This window comes from Lissotriton helveticus, chromosome 5_1, assembly GCF_964261635.1.
Source record: "Lissotriton helveticus chromosome 5_1, aLisHel1.1, whole genome shotgun sequence".
NCBI lineage: Eukaryota > Metazoa > Chordata > Amphibia > Caudata > Salamandridae > Lissotriton > Lissotriton helveticus.
The window spans coordinates 1,117,393,220-1,117,406,868 of record NC_136065.1 but is presented as its reverse complement, the minus strand read 5'-3'; the positions used below and the strand labels follow the sequence as shown (position 1 = coordinate 1,117,406,868).

General features: G+C 42.4%; 1 protein-coding gene across 1 annotated transcript in view; it reads left to right on the top strand.

Annotated features, from left to right (window-relative positions):
* LOC144752596 (VPS10 domain-containing receptor SorCS1-like) overlaps window positions 1–13,649 on the top strand; it is a 1,975,184-nt gene that overhangs the window by 1,748,973 nt on the left and 212,562 nt on the right. The window contains exon 24 of the mRNA XM_078640477.1: window positions 552–560. Coding sequence (XP_078496603.1) covers window positions 552–560 — 9 coding nt within the window. The remainder of the gene's footprint in view (window positions 1–551; window positions 561–13,649) is intronic.

Below are 13,649 nucleotides of genomic sequence, written 5' to 3'. Positions count from 1 at the left end.
GGCTATAGCAAGAGAAAAAGACAACGCCAATGGTAGACAAATCACAGTCAGAACAGCGGAGTCAGCCTTTGAGGCATTAACAACCCCATGTAATTTACCAAAAACAGCGTTGAATCCAGAATGGATACAATGGGTGAATTCAATTGCGACGGACAAAGTAAAATACTACTTTGATCCAGAATTAAAGGAATTAAAATATCTAGAATATGAAATAAAATACCCTCTGCCAATCGACATTCTGCCTTTACGACAGTACGCCTGTGTAATACATACAGACGGGCATGCTCAACCCTCAGTTTGGGGAGAGCTGGCTTACAAGGCCACATGCGAAATTGTAAAAGAAGTGTGGCGCGGAGCTAAATTAAGACCTCTACTTACAAAAACACACTCAGTGGAAAATAATTCAGAACAACAAACTGAAATAATAGCGTTAAAAATGGCGCTAGATAATGCCGATCGCGAATTCCCGACACTTATTGTGTGCGATTCGTATTACTGCGTCAAATCATACAATAATGATTTACAGAAATGGATTCAAAACGGTTACAAAGATGACACAGGTGCAACAATAAAGCAAAAAGTGCTTTGGGAACAAGTAGCTCTTTTACAGAAAGAACTACCAAAAACTCACGTGATACATTCAGTGAGTCATCAGCGTGATGGCGTTCACGTTGGAGGGAATTCATTGGCTGAGAAAGCCACAACGGCAGCAACTGAATCGGCTTCCGTAGTCAAGAAAAAGCGTACAGTAAAACACATTGACGGTGAAACTATGCTGGCGGTGAAAACGTCATCAAAAGGCGACTGCTCAGCACTACCGATCAACTATCCACTCAATTATACATACATAATCGATGCAAACTCCGTTCCTTTTGCTCGAATCCCTGGAGTGGGGGACAGAGTGATTCCAAACATGGACAGGAGAGGTTTGTTAATAGCAGACGCACATATGGGTAAGGGTCTCAGACACCTTAAACAAAAAGATTCTCTGGAAGAATTACAATCAGTGTACTGGTGGCCAGGTATGAGCCTGCATCATCACATCTTTGTAAAGAACTGCCCAGACTGCAATAGAGATCGCAGTGGCGAGAGAAACGGTATATTAGCATGGCGTTTCACTCCAGAATTGATCAACAATAAAAACTAAAGCGTCCAATTAACATATAAAGACTAGTTTCCGCTTGTGATGTAGACCCCAGCACTCGGCTGACGTCTGGACTGTTAGAAAAAGATTTGCGAGTCTATAATGGCATATACGCTAGAAGCATACTACGTTTGGCTGAATGTTTTTTCTTCTTGCCCTAAAGCGTATGAAAAACATTGCCAAATGAGCATAGCATAGCGGGACTCTTCTCACTTCCTACCTGAGGGAACGGGATGGTGTAAAGAAAAAACCAAAGGCATAAAGCAATCTATAACAGCGAAGGTATTAGGTTCGGGAGCTGGGTGGGTCAAACATCTAATAAGTGTCCAACGTAGTCTAAATAACCTGCCAAGAAATTCTCTGAGGGGATTCAGTCCGTACGAACTATTGTTTGGAACTAGAATGATGGTCTTAGATCTTGACAGTCAGACTTCAGTGGTTAAAGAAAAAAGCTTTGATATCAAAGATCGTTTGGCTATTTTACAGGACTTAAACGGAACAAGGAAAGACCTGAGCAACATAACGTTGAAACAACAGCCAACGACCACTGAAGAAAAACCACCTGTCCCAGCAAGACCTGTCTGGATTCCAAAAGTCGGGGATCTAGTCAGAGAAAAGATCGCGGTAAAGAAGGAATTTGGGCCTTCTTACAGAAAAGCAGTTCCTGTCTTGTCTATCAACGGGACAAGATCAGTAGTACTACCGCCCCTTGCTGGTAAAAAGGAGAACCGAGTTGTATCCATCGACCTGGTTAAACCACAATCATGTGGCCGATAACAAACAGTAGGCCAAGTGGACTCCCGATAAGTAGTAGAACACCAAGGTTTGCTACAAACACAGAGGTTCAATCTAAGAGGCTACTCATGTTTGAAATGCCAAAAGAACAACAACAAGGTCTATGCAACAATGCTATGGAACTTAAACCTCTACAAACCCAAATAAAAATATTTAGCAGAGACACACCAATCTACAATGAAGTAATAAATGACTATGCTGCTGCAACAAAACACACGGATAAAGCAAATATCAATCCTGAAACTATTGGAACAATAGACAGAACGGCATCCGGTTACTTCATCAACTTCAGCGATTCATCTGAAAACCTGAGTGAATCAAAGGAACAAACATCAACAAAAACCTTTAAAGACAAAGCTAAGGAACTTTTTCAACAACTGAAAGAAATCTGATTTCTCCATGGATTGAATTCTGGGTGGCCTTAGGTGCACTTATCCTCATACTTTGGCTCATCATGATACTATGTTTGGGACACTTCATTGAGGGAAAATATGCTAAAATGGACACAGCAAGCCAGAAAATCAACTTGGTCCTCAAACCACACACGTCTTCACACGTCGAGAAAAGAGAACTTTCTTCAGTCAACTTCACAGCCAATCCTATACCCGGTGGGGTAGCATGGGACAATACTGATTATGAAATCTATGGTCCGGTTGAAATCCTGAAATATCCACACCAAATCAAGATCTCATTGAGTGACTTTGTAAAACCAAGCTCAGTTGCTGATGATTGGGACGTGGAAAGCATTAATAATATGATGTCTGACCTAGTGATGTCTGCTAAATTTACAAAACATGATTATTTGCAGGGTTCATCTAATTATGATAAAATGTTCTGCTATAATCACTATAGTAATCATTATCTGCATAAATCTGCACAACCTAGAAATGTTCTAAATTATAATCAATGGGAACACTGTGCAACCCCTCCAAAAGGTAGCTCAAGAACCTTTTATGACAAATATTCATATTTTTCAGGGTTCAACACAAGTAATGCAGAAACGTTTTATTTCAAATTATCAAACAAGACAGGTACAAAAACCATGCTTACAAACACTAAATTGATATATTCAGACTCGTTTTTTGAACAAATGAGTACGTTTGGTTTTGAATACTGGGACAAAAATGTTGAAGTAAAAAGTGTTTGGGGTACAAAGGAATGGCAAGTACAAGGTATAGAATCATTGTTTAGAGCCTGCATGATCCCAGAACAAATGATATTTTTGAATGACACTATTCAACAAACTACCTGTCTTGGCCTAGCCAAAATCAAAGATTTAAACAAACCGTCTATTCCAAAGCCAACGATAAACAGTAATAGCTCGACAGATGAGGAGATAGACGTAAACCATATATTAAGCCAAAACAGAACACATCCACATTGGAAAAAGTGGTTGATCTGGCCCACAGATACTAATAACTGTCAAGACAGATTCCTGAACAAAATACAGGGGTTCAAATTGACCAGGCCAGACCCTAGATATTCCCAAAGACAACACCCAGGGATAATTACCACGTACAGTGTGGGCAAGCTCTGCCTTCAATGGCTACAAACATCCACACTGGCAGAAATTAAGCAACACCGAACTTTACTTACTGATGGTGCTGACTTGCGTGATTTCATTATGGGACCATGCAAACAGCGTCAAAAACGCTTCATAGCAGCCTCTGTATATGCAGCTTATAACGAAGCCTGGAAAATAACTCAAATTGAAACATCAGAGAGAATACGGGAAATTGACCGTATTAATTTGGAAAAATCACTTTCTGTAGTGGACAATGGGTTAATGACTCTGTCCTCCAGAATATACTCTTTGGACAGCATTGTGTCTTCAGCAATCGACATAATATCGCAAGACTTACTGTTGTTACAACACGGTCAGTCCCAATTGCGTTCTATTGTACAACTAGGCTGGACGTTACAAAATCTGCGTTCAGGCTATGTGCCTTGGCGTTTAATCAACACAACGTCACTGTTCAATATCTTTAACCTTACTGATAAACAAATCAGTATGGCACAGAAGGGTGCTGATTATACAATCCTGAGCATTGAGAAACTCGAGAGATTACCATTGACAATGTCAGAACGACCTGTCAGTGAGTGGATAATACATGGAATAATTAATATTCCAATATCTTCTTTCAGGTTTCAATACTGCCAAAAATATATACAGGCTGGCATGTACGAAAAATTGGGTAAAGGGTACATTAAGTCGACATGGAACTTGCCCTATTCACATGCTTGTGTCAGTAATAAAGGCCGGAAAGTGTTTCTTAGTGGCAATAATTGTGCCATGTCACTAAGCGGTACACTTCTGTGTAATGGTATTAGTTAACACGGAGCCTGTGAAGGGTCCTCAAATAACCTTTCATGTCACCAGCTAGGCACACCTGCGACACAAATAGAACCATTCTTTAGGAGACTATCGAACGGGAGTTACATTATAATCGTAGACCGCAGATGTTGTAGCTTGGTGCCCGGAGTAGCTTATCTCATAAGTACGACTGCGAAGGTCATGTGCTGTGAACGAGTATTGTTCCCCAGCGCAATGCCAGACAGGGAGGCATGGTTATGGCCGAATTTGAAAATTTCTTCCATTAGAGTCGATACTTTAAGCAGAATGAAAACAGTGCTCCTTCAGACGCCGACCAGGCTCACGTCATCAAAAGAAACGTATGATCTCCAAGTTGCAAGGACAACGGCAGAGATTCATTCATTGTTATCAACTAATTCCCCCATACATTTCGCAGAAATCCTGAACGAAATCTTAAATATTTCTGATACCAGTGGGGTCTCAAATGTATTTAAGACAGTGTTTTCAGGGGCTCTAACACCATTTAAAGCCATTCTGGGTATTTTTCCAGACTTTGTCCATTCCGTCTTTGGTGGACTTCCTCTCCTTTTGGGACTAGTGGCAGGAATCCTATTTTTGATCCTGTTATTTCGCTATGGCAAACCGTGTCACAGACAAAACACCTGCGACAAGGGAAGAAACAATCCTAGCCATTGGATACCGGGACCAGATATCTAAAATCCTTGGACTGTCCCGGCTTAGAGACCTGAACATGACTTGGTTTCTTTCATTTAGACCAATGTGGCAAAGCTGTGTTTTACCTGTATTAAGGTGCTTGCTATGCGGAGAAGAATGCGTGTTGGACACCTGTCTGACGCTACAATCGGATGCGCCAATGGATGCAGAAACTTTGTTGGGTCCGGTCACGGCTCATGCATTGTGCTGTCCCCAGCGGCTACCAATCCTGATGACGGCATTCGTGGAGACTTCACCACTACGATTAAGGGGTAGTGAGGTTCAAGATGAAAGCAGCATCGATCAGGTACGACCTTCTGTCAGCTATGCTGATACAAACATCAATGAAGGCAATCATGCTCACGAATGCATGGTAACATCTTTTTCCGAGTTAATGGAACTTTCACAGGAAGCTGTTGACAGCTTTTTCGAGAGTCTAAATGATATGATGTTCTCACCAGAGCAGAAATAATGGCTTTTGAGCAGGCTAGCACACGGCGTTCCCAACACCATGAATTTGGCCTTCAACTTTGATAATAAAGTATCATGAACAATTTTCTCCAGTTTACGGACAGCGGAACATTATTTTTCAGCGGCCCCAAAAATTATTTACAATTTTTCGGGACACTCATCTTCTGCTTAAAGTAGAGACTATTCTTAGAGAACTATATTTCTATTTTAGGAACTTTAGAATCATTAGCCGCCCTCTAGCCTGTTCATAAATATTTTATTTTGTGATGAAATGGTCTCGCATTTTTTTTCTTCTGTCTTAAGAGCCATTTCATGTGTAATTTTCATATTTTTTTAATTATGATGTATGAATATGCGTGATATTTAGCATTAATATACTGCTTGAGTGCATATAATGTATATATATATCGTTTCGTATATTTCATGTTTCAAAATGCATATGGATGTATTTTGGGGTGGTACGGTATACACATGCTCTACTAGTGTATTTGCTATGCCTAGATCTTGTAAATATGGACATAGTCAGCGTGGAGTGGGTGTGATGTATTCCTATAGGTTCTGTATCGATTCCCCTATTCCCGGCCCTGTTCTGGTTAATACTTAACTAGCAGCCGACCCACGGTGCAAAACCGTTATCTGATTAAGCCACACCACGGCACAGAAACGTGTTATCTGATTAGGTAATAACGCATGCCATCTAATTAAACAAGCACTATTCCTCCAGCCCCTGATAAGGCATACGGAGTTCTCAAAACAAATCAAACCTATGACAACCTGGGAAAATCCCTGCGGCCATTGTTTTGTGAGAACTTCAGCAAAAGAATGTGCGAACAAGCCCGTTCGTATGACATCCTTATTGACGTATCCATGTCCATCCATACGTCAATCTCGACACCTTACAGGTATAAATATTACCGACATTGCCTTAAGCAAACACACGCGGTGGTGACGAGATCGGAGCAGCGAGACGTGCTGAGGAGCCCAGCAGAGAGCGAAGCCCACATGCGCTGCCCCGCCTTCCTGACGCGCTGAGAACGAGACGCTGCTTTTCTCCTGCCGAGAAATCCAGCTCCGGCGCTTCCAAGCAGCCCTCGCAGGCAGCTGGAATATCAAGACCAGAGACGAGAGATACCAGCCCTCAACCATTCTAGATCTCAGGTACAGAACTGAACAACCCCTTGCAGAGAATTCTTGAGTCAGTCACTTGGCAAAACAAACTTAACTTAAACTGCTACTTATCTACTCCCGCCCACGTATTAGGCTTAGGTCAGGTACACTGGGGTAGGCGTGGTTAGAAGCACCAGTTGAGTACGGTTAGTCAAATGTATATATGTATGTATCTATTTTATCAATTTTAACTATCATATGGCTTAGAAACCATATCAATGCTTCTGCAGTATTATTTTATACTTCTGCTTTTATTGTATGCACTTTACTTAACCATAAGTATCGCAATAATATCGATTCATTTCTCTTGTACGAGAAAAGAGACTGATCAATAAATAAAATCTTTTATTGAACACGCCCGTCTCTTCCTTTCTCTATAAACTGGTGAAACTAAGAATGCACGTACTGACTGAGTAAAATAAGTTGTCTTTTGTTTTCACACGACTCTAGAGATACACTCTTGATTGGGGGAGAGCAAAGTTGTCATGTTCTATGGTTGTCAGAAACTAAATCCCTTCTTGTCTATCCAGGGAAGTTAAACTTGTCTATTCGAGAAAGTTTCTAGTGAACTCTGAGCTAGCTGGCAAAACCAAAAACTTTAAGTCTAATATCGTCAGTAGAAGACCTAGTTAACCTCTGCCCTAGATCTATACTATTGAAGATATTATTCCAATGCGCAGAGCCTATTGGGATAATAGGAACTACACTACAAGAGGGTGCCCCTGTTTGAGCAGGACACCCCTGCAGTCTACGGAGTCCATTCTCCTGGGTTGTCAGTGACGCAGCCATATACTATACAGAGGTGCACCTCGTAATCGCACGATGAACATCTAAAAAACGTCTGGAACGAACCCTATCATGTTTGATATCAAACATGTTGGAATAATACCCCCAGAACGAAAACAATGTGGGAGGTATGATTCTAAGCACTGGAAGAGCCCTCCGTTAGGCTCTCAGTGTTCCTGATACCAGCCTTCTAGTCCTGTACAGCACAAAATGGTTGCTGCCAACCAGAGAAACATTTGTGCCCTCCTGCTGCTGAGCCAAGCTTGAGCAGGAGCAGGTAGAACAATAGGCATCCTGTCACAGGGAGGTGTGACCACCTTCCAGACATCATTTAGTGTATTAGGGTTGGTTGGGTGTGCTTGCCAGCACCTTAAAGTCTGGCTGAGGGGCACATTTGGGGTTCCTGTGCATAGTCCAGTTCAAACCAGTCCCGGGAGCCTTTGGCTCCCGCTCTGGTGCGGAACTGGACAAAGGACATGGGAGTAACCTCCCCCCTGTCCAGACCCTCCCCTGGGAGGGTCCCCTGAATCTTCCCAACCCTTTCCCTAGGGCATTTAAGGGCTTTCCTAGGTGTTAGTCCCTAGATTCATTGTGGGATAATATTCAGAATTTAAACCACTGCACTTCTACCGTCTGGGCACTCATGACTTCGTTTGGACCTGACTTCATCTCCCTTCCAGTATGCTGCATTGTATGTACCTGTGCATCATACAGGAACATACCAAGGCCTGTGAAGCATCAAGACCTACTGAAGTAATCTCCCTTGGAGTGAAGGAGTCACAACCTTGCATTCGTAGGCACCGCAACTAAGTTGACCGGTCTGCAGATCCCGAGCTCCTTTGGACTCCATGGGCTCTGCAACACAGGTGGTGTGTGAATGGGCAAAGACAGGCAGAGAGAATATGCGTTGCAAAAAAGGGTATTTATTCACTGTCCCTTTAAAAACACGCATGAAAGTGAAAAGAAAGAAATACTTGTTTTAGGGATTGTGTTCGACTTCCGCTGTTTGGCAAAAGGGAGGGGAGTGAGAGAAAACACTAGCACACCGTACCACCACCGGGTGCCAATCGCTGCACTTGAACATTATAATCACTCAGACGGGAACAGCTTACGCTGGGTTTCTTAGCCCTCCCCTGCCCTGACTAGAGATCCATCCTCGCTAGGCTCCCCTTCCTGAACCACCCGCAGATGCAGCTGCGTACCTCGGGTAGCCACACTCCTCAGGAGCGCAGCTGGCTTGCTGATGGCGCTGAATAGGGTCTGGCACCCTCTCCTTACCTTCTTGGCTCCGGGCGCCGGCTGCAAACGGCGGCGTCCTTTCTCTGTTATCCTACGTGGACTTGTCAGTCAGCTTGATGGAGTCGCTCCTCTCTTCCTTAAGATGTGTTCTGTTTGGTCCCTCATCGTCCTCAAACTCCCGGGTCACCCCCTCAGCTGTTCCAAACCCCATTAAAAAGTGTGCCTCCTCGGTTGTCACGTAGCTCATTGGAGCATGTGACATGGTCACGTGAAATCAGCTGTTTCCTGGAAACATGGAGAGTTAAAGGGACCGCTGTCATCCTCTGCCAAAGGTCCCATGGGTGACAGTAAACAAAACAAAGGGGAAATGTAAGGAGGAAATAGGTCACCTCATCCCGCCTCCTCCTGGTCCCGGTATGGGACATCGTGACATGGTGGTTTTCCCCAGCACCCGATGCCTGCTCTAATCTCGCACCAAGTTTGAGGCCAGTAGTCCTCGTGGGGGTTGCAGTAACTGAACCCCTTCGTACCGCGGCCCCTTTGCAGTTGCAAAGGCTTGCTGACATCTTTGTAAAAAGATATTCGGGTTCCAGGTAGCCCCAACCTCGAACACCACCAGTGATCAGAATCTTTGGCCTCAGAGCATCATGTGTAGTGTGGCCTGCATCTTTTGGTAAGCTGTTTGAGGTCCTCTCGTGACTCCTGTGCCTCCGGCCTGCGGGTCCATTTGAGGGTCATCTTTGTTTTCCTTGGGCTCCACTGATTGCTCGTGTGTGCCCTGACTTCCCTGCTTGTGGTGAGTCTCCTGGACCTTGCTGGTCCCAACCGTGCACCTTCTTGACTTCCTGCGTGGGTTGCATTTGGCATAGATTGTTGGCGCCCCCACCGGACATCGAAACTTAAGCACATGCCATCCTTCGTAGGACAGCTCGTATCCAGGTCCTGGTCATCCTCAGCATCGCCTGATGCTTGCAGCTACAGAGTCAAGGTCACCGTCATCTTCACTGAAGCAACAAACATCGGAGGGCATCCATCTTCCAAGTCTCCTGGTCACCCCAGAGTGACATATACACTGTCCCCTCTGCTTTCAGGTACTCGTCTCCAAGAATCCATGTTTGGACTCCTCCAGACACTTTCTCCTCTTCCAGCAGTGGCACTTTCCTGAAGTGCTCCATTGGGTTCAACGGCGGTTTCGGACACCACTTCACACCTTTACACCTGGCTTCCCTGTGATAGGTGACTTGGGTACCACAGTATCCACAGGTGGGTGGCTCTCCAGCCTTCTGTCTTCCACAGGGTTTCTTCAGGGTCCACTGGGAAGGGTGCCTAATCTTTAAAACTTCAACCATGACTTGCACATAGACTTGTACGGAGCACGCAGTCGTGTTCACATACTGCACACACTCTCCGTGGGGTACATATCTACTTACCTTGGGTGGTTCTGTGGGTCCCCAGAAATTCTACGTCCTCTTGACATTGTCCTGACTCGAGTCGTGGTTCTTATATCACTTTCTTAGTATATGGCTTGGTCCCCCCTGGGGCCCACTGTGTACTAGTGCTATTTACTGTGATTTATTGGCTAAGCTATTGTGTGCGTTGTGTCTATCTCCATGTGGGAGATACTGTAACGTCCTAAATAGTGTCATACAATAAATACATATTTTCATATTTACTTTGTGTGGTTCTCTTTTCATTTAATTTTTACTATAAGATTGCATTCTGGTAAAACAAACTGCTTTACACTCCTTTAAGACTAAGCCTGAGCGCTGCTCTCCACAGCTACCACTTGGATAGCTTTCTAAGTTTGTCTGAGACCTCTTAAAACACCATAAGGGAAGTCTGGACTGGTGCAAGGTGCCCACTTACATTAATGGACATCATATAACAGGCCAGCTTCTCACAGTCACTAAATAGCAGACCTATTTCATTTACAAAACGTTCACAGTGAGGGAAGGGACTATCTAAGACCTCACACGTAGTATGGTGGAGAAAATTCAATATTTGAACTTTTTTAACCTAGAAAAGTGTTGCTTGCTTTTTCAAACATACTCAGTTGATAGGTAAATCTGGGGTTGTTGGGGGATCTGAAATATTTGATACAAGCAGGTCATAGTTTTATTCCTTATGACCTTTCAAAGTGTACCGATAATAGGCATTACGTGTTTCCTTATCTAAAAAATTTTCATTCTCATATATGTGACTTTCCATGTTTGTACTTTCATGAAAACTATAAAAGACAAATCCTTGCCGGTTATTTACTAAGGATACACAGTGGTGCTCGCACAACACAAAGTTAGACAAAGGGGCCACTGCTATTTACTGCCCAGCGAAAAAGGTGTTTCGTGCTTCAGATGTGCACTTTAGACAGAAAAATTACTTTGAACCAGAGAGTGTTCTCGAAGTGGACCGGTGCAAATACCCATATGTTTTGACTTAAAGTTTGATCGTCTTAGAAATCTCGACCAAGTTGTGTTTCAAAAACTAAGGTCTAATCAAAGAAGACGCAAACAAATGAAATGAGGTAATTTCCTAAACAAAAGAATGAATTGCATGTGTGCTTCAGAGAATGGCACACATACAATGCATGCCTACCTTTTGAGCTTGTCTACACCTAGGAATTTGTAATGGCAGGTTATCCTTCCGGTACAAATCCTTGCTAGACAGCTCACACATACACACATCTGAAACCTACTGCCTGGCTGTACATCTCACAAAGTGGCCTGTTTGTGAGCCAGCACAGGAGATGAAAGCAGCAGCAGCCCACTCATAGTAGGCATGGTACTGCACTGTCTCCCCCCCATTTCTCAACACTGCAAACGTGACCGCTGTCCTGCTTTGAATGGAAAAGTAGTCAATCTGGGTGTTTGTCTTCTGAAGACCCTTTGTTTTTGCTTTTCTATACAACTTTGAGATGTGGTGATTATGATGGTAGGCCTGGGCTACAGACATAGCCATTAATTGTGTGCTTGATATGTTTGTTAAATTCAGTGCACATGCACATTTACAGACTATCACTAAACAGCCTTATGTCTCTTCATTTTAATATCTCACCTTCTTTACATTTATGTTTTATACAAATAGCAGTAACATCTCTTTATTCGGTTAAATAAATAACCATAAATGAAAGATATCAACTATTTTTTCAACTGACAACTGTTGTGTTGTACAATATCTGTGTGTTGGCGATCACACATCTTTGATCCCAAGTAAAGGTATTCTTCTCTGTTTTAGAGGGAATGCATTCAAGTGGCATTGGCCGGCTATTCGAAAATGTACGATAAATGACAATCCCTGGCAAATAATAAAAATTCTCTAATTTAACAAAATAATAGTTTGTAAATTATTTAATCCAGGAGCTCACTTATTAGTGTCTCTTTCTTTTAAAGTTTACAAAATGTGTGTGTAAACATGCAATTTAGTTTCTAGACCTCCTTCTACTAGAATATGGAAACGTGCTTCTTCCACGCCGTTCTCATTGTTTCACCCTTTCAGGAGGTAATAGCTTCTATCTCACTTGTGAACACGGTTCTTGTTCCGTCAAGGACTGTCTCTCTACATTACGGTCCCGTGTTCTCCCAGCACTCTTTGTCTTCTGACCCCCTCCTTTCACCCCTTTACCCCTCTTTCAATTTTCCCTCATTATATCCCATCCATTATAAATAGTAAACCTGAGGGAAATGTATCTGTAACCCGCTCAGTCCTTGTGCTACAAAACATCACACATTTATGCAACAGTTAGTGGATGCTTAGCTTTGCTATACGTGTTGACCTTTTATTCTCCCACGTTGATAACTCGACCAGCGTTTTTAGCTACCGTCCTATATTAAGGATGTATGAGTGTAAGAATAACACGATTGGTCCTGATATAATAATAAAACGTAACAATGAAAAGACTCAAAAAGCAGTTTATATTCCTTACACACTACGGCTGCAACAAATGGTGTTTGTTGTGCGAGATGTAAATCCCCCATTCATATCTTATGCCTTACCATTCCCTAATAACCTTGACACTTTTCAATATGGCACGCCGCTAATGACCTGACTAGTATATACAGTTCTTTTGTAATTTTATGGGGCAGGCGAGTCATGGTAAGGAAGTCCATTGTCAATGTCCCTTTACTGAAGGAATACTCAAACTCAAACTCAAAAACTGCTTTATTCGATTTTGATTAAAAAACCATAAAAGCACAATAAAAAAACAGATCATGTTATAAAAGAATTTTTGGCATTAAAAGATTAATGTACATTGTCATAATTCATGATAATGCAATGAGGATAAAAATAAAATACGTAAAAAAAATTAACACTGACTTAGAGGATTATTATATATCAATTCATTGTGGTCCTATGTCTAATTATACCTTTTAAGAAAGACGACATAAGGAACATTGGCAATTTATCCTCCAGCATTTGTAACCTTAAAAATGCTGTTCTGCATTGTCTCAGTCCCCATTTTTTCATCATAGGAGTTAAAAATCTTCTCCTTGGCAAGTCATAAAACTTACAAAAAAGTATGCAATGTAACGTTGATTGAACAGAAATATCGTCACATGGACATAATGACAGATTTTTAGACCAAGAATTTACTTCTGGGAATGTGATCAGTCTAAAAAAGTTCCCCCCGAAAACGTGTAAGTAGCATACGAGAGTAACAGCTTTGCGTCTGTATCAAGTATGGCTGGATCCCCTGTCCTTGGAGCATCAAATGATTCTCCATGACTGAGGTCTTGCATTTCTCTGTCAGCCAGCGTTTGTTTTCTAGAAAAAGTAGACAGATTTCTTTCAACTTCCTCCTTGAGACAGTCTCTAAACAACTTGGGAAGTCAAAATATTCTGGATATCCAATGTCATGGAAGAATTTCTTTACATACATAATCCAGGAGATCCTTGTAACCCCCTGGAGATTGAGGCAGTCCTTAATTATATCTCTATTGAGACCCTTCTCCTCAGTGGACCATACCTTATGCCATAGGAGAAGGGGATTAACTTTAATGAGATCCGATATGTATGACAGCCCTA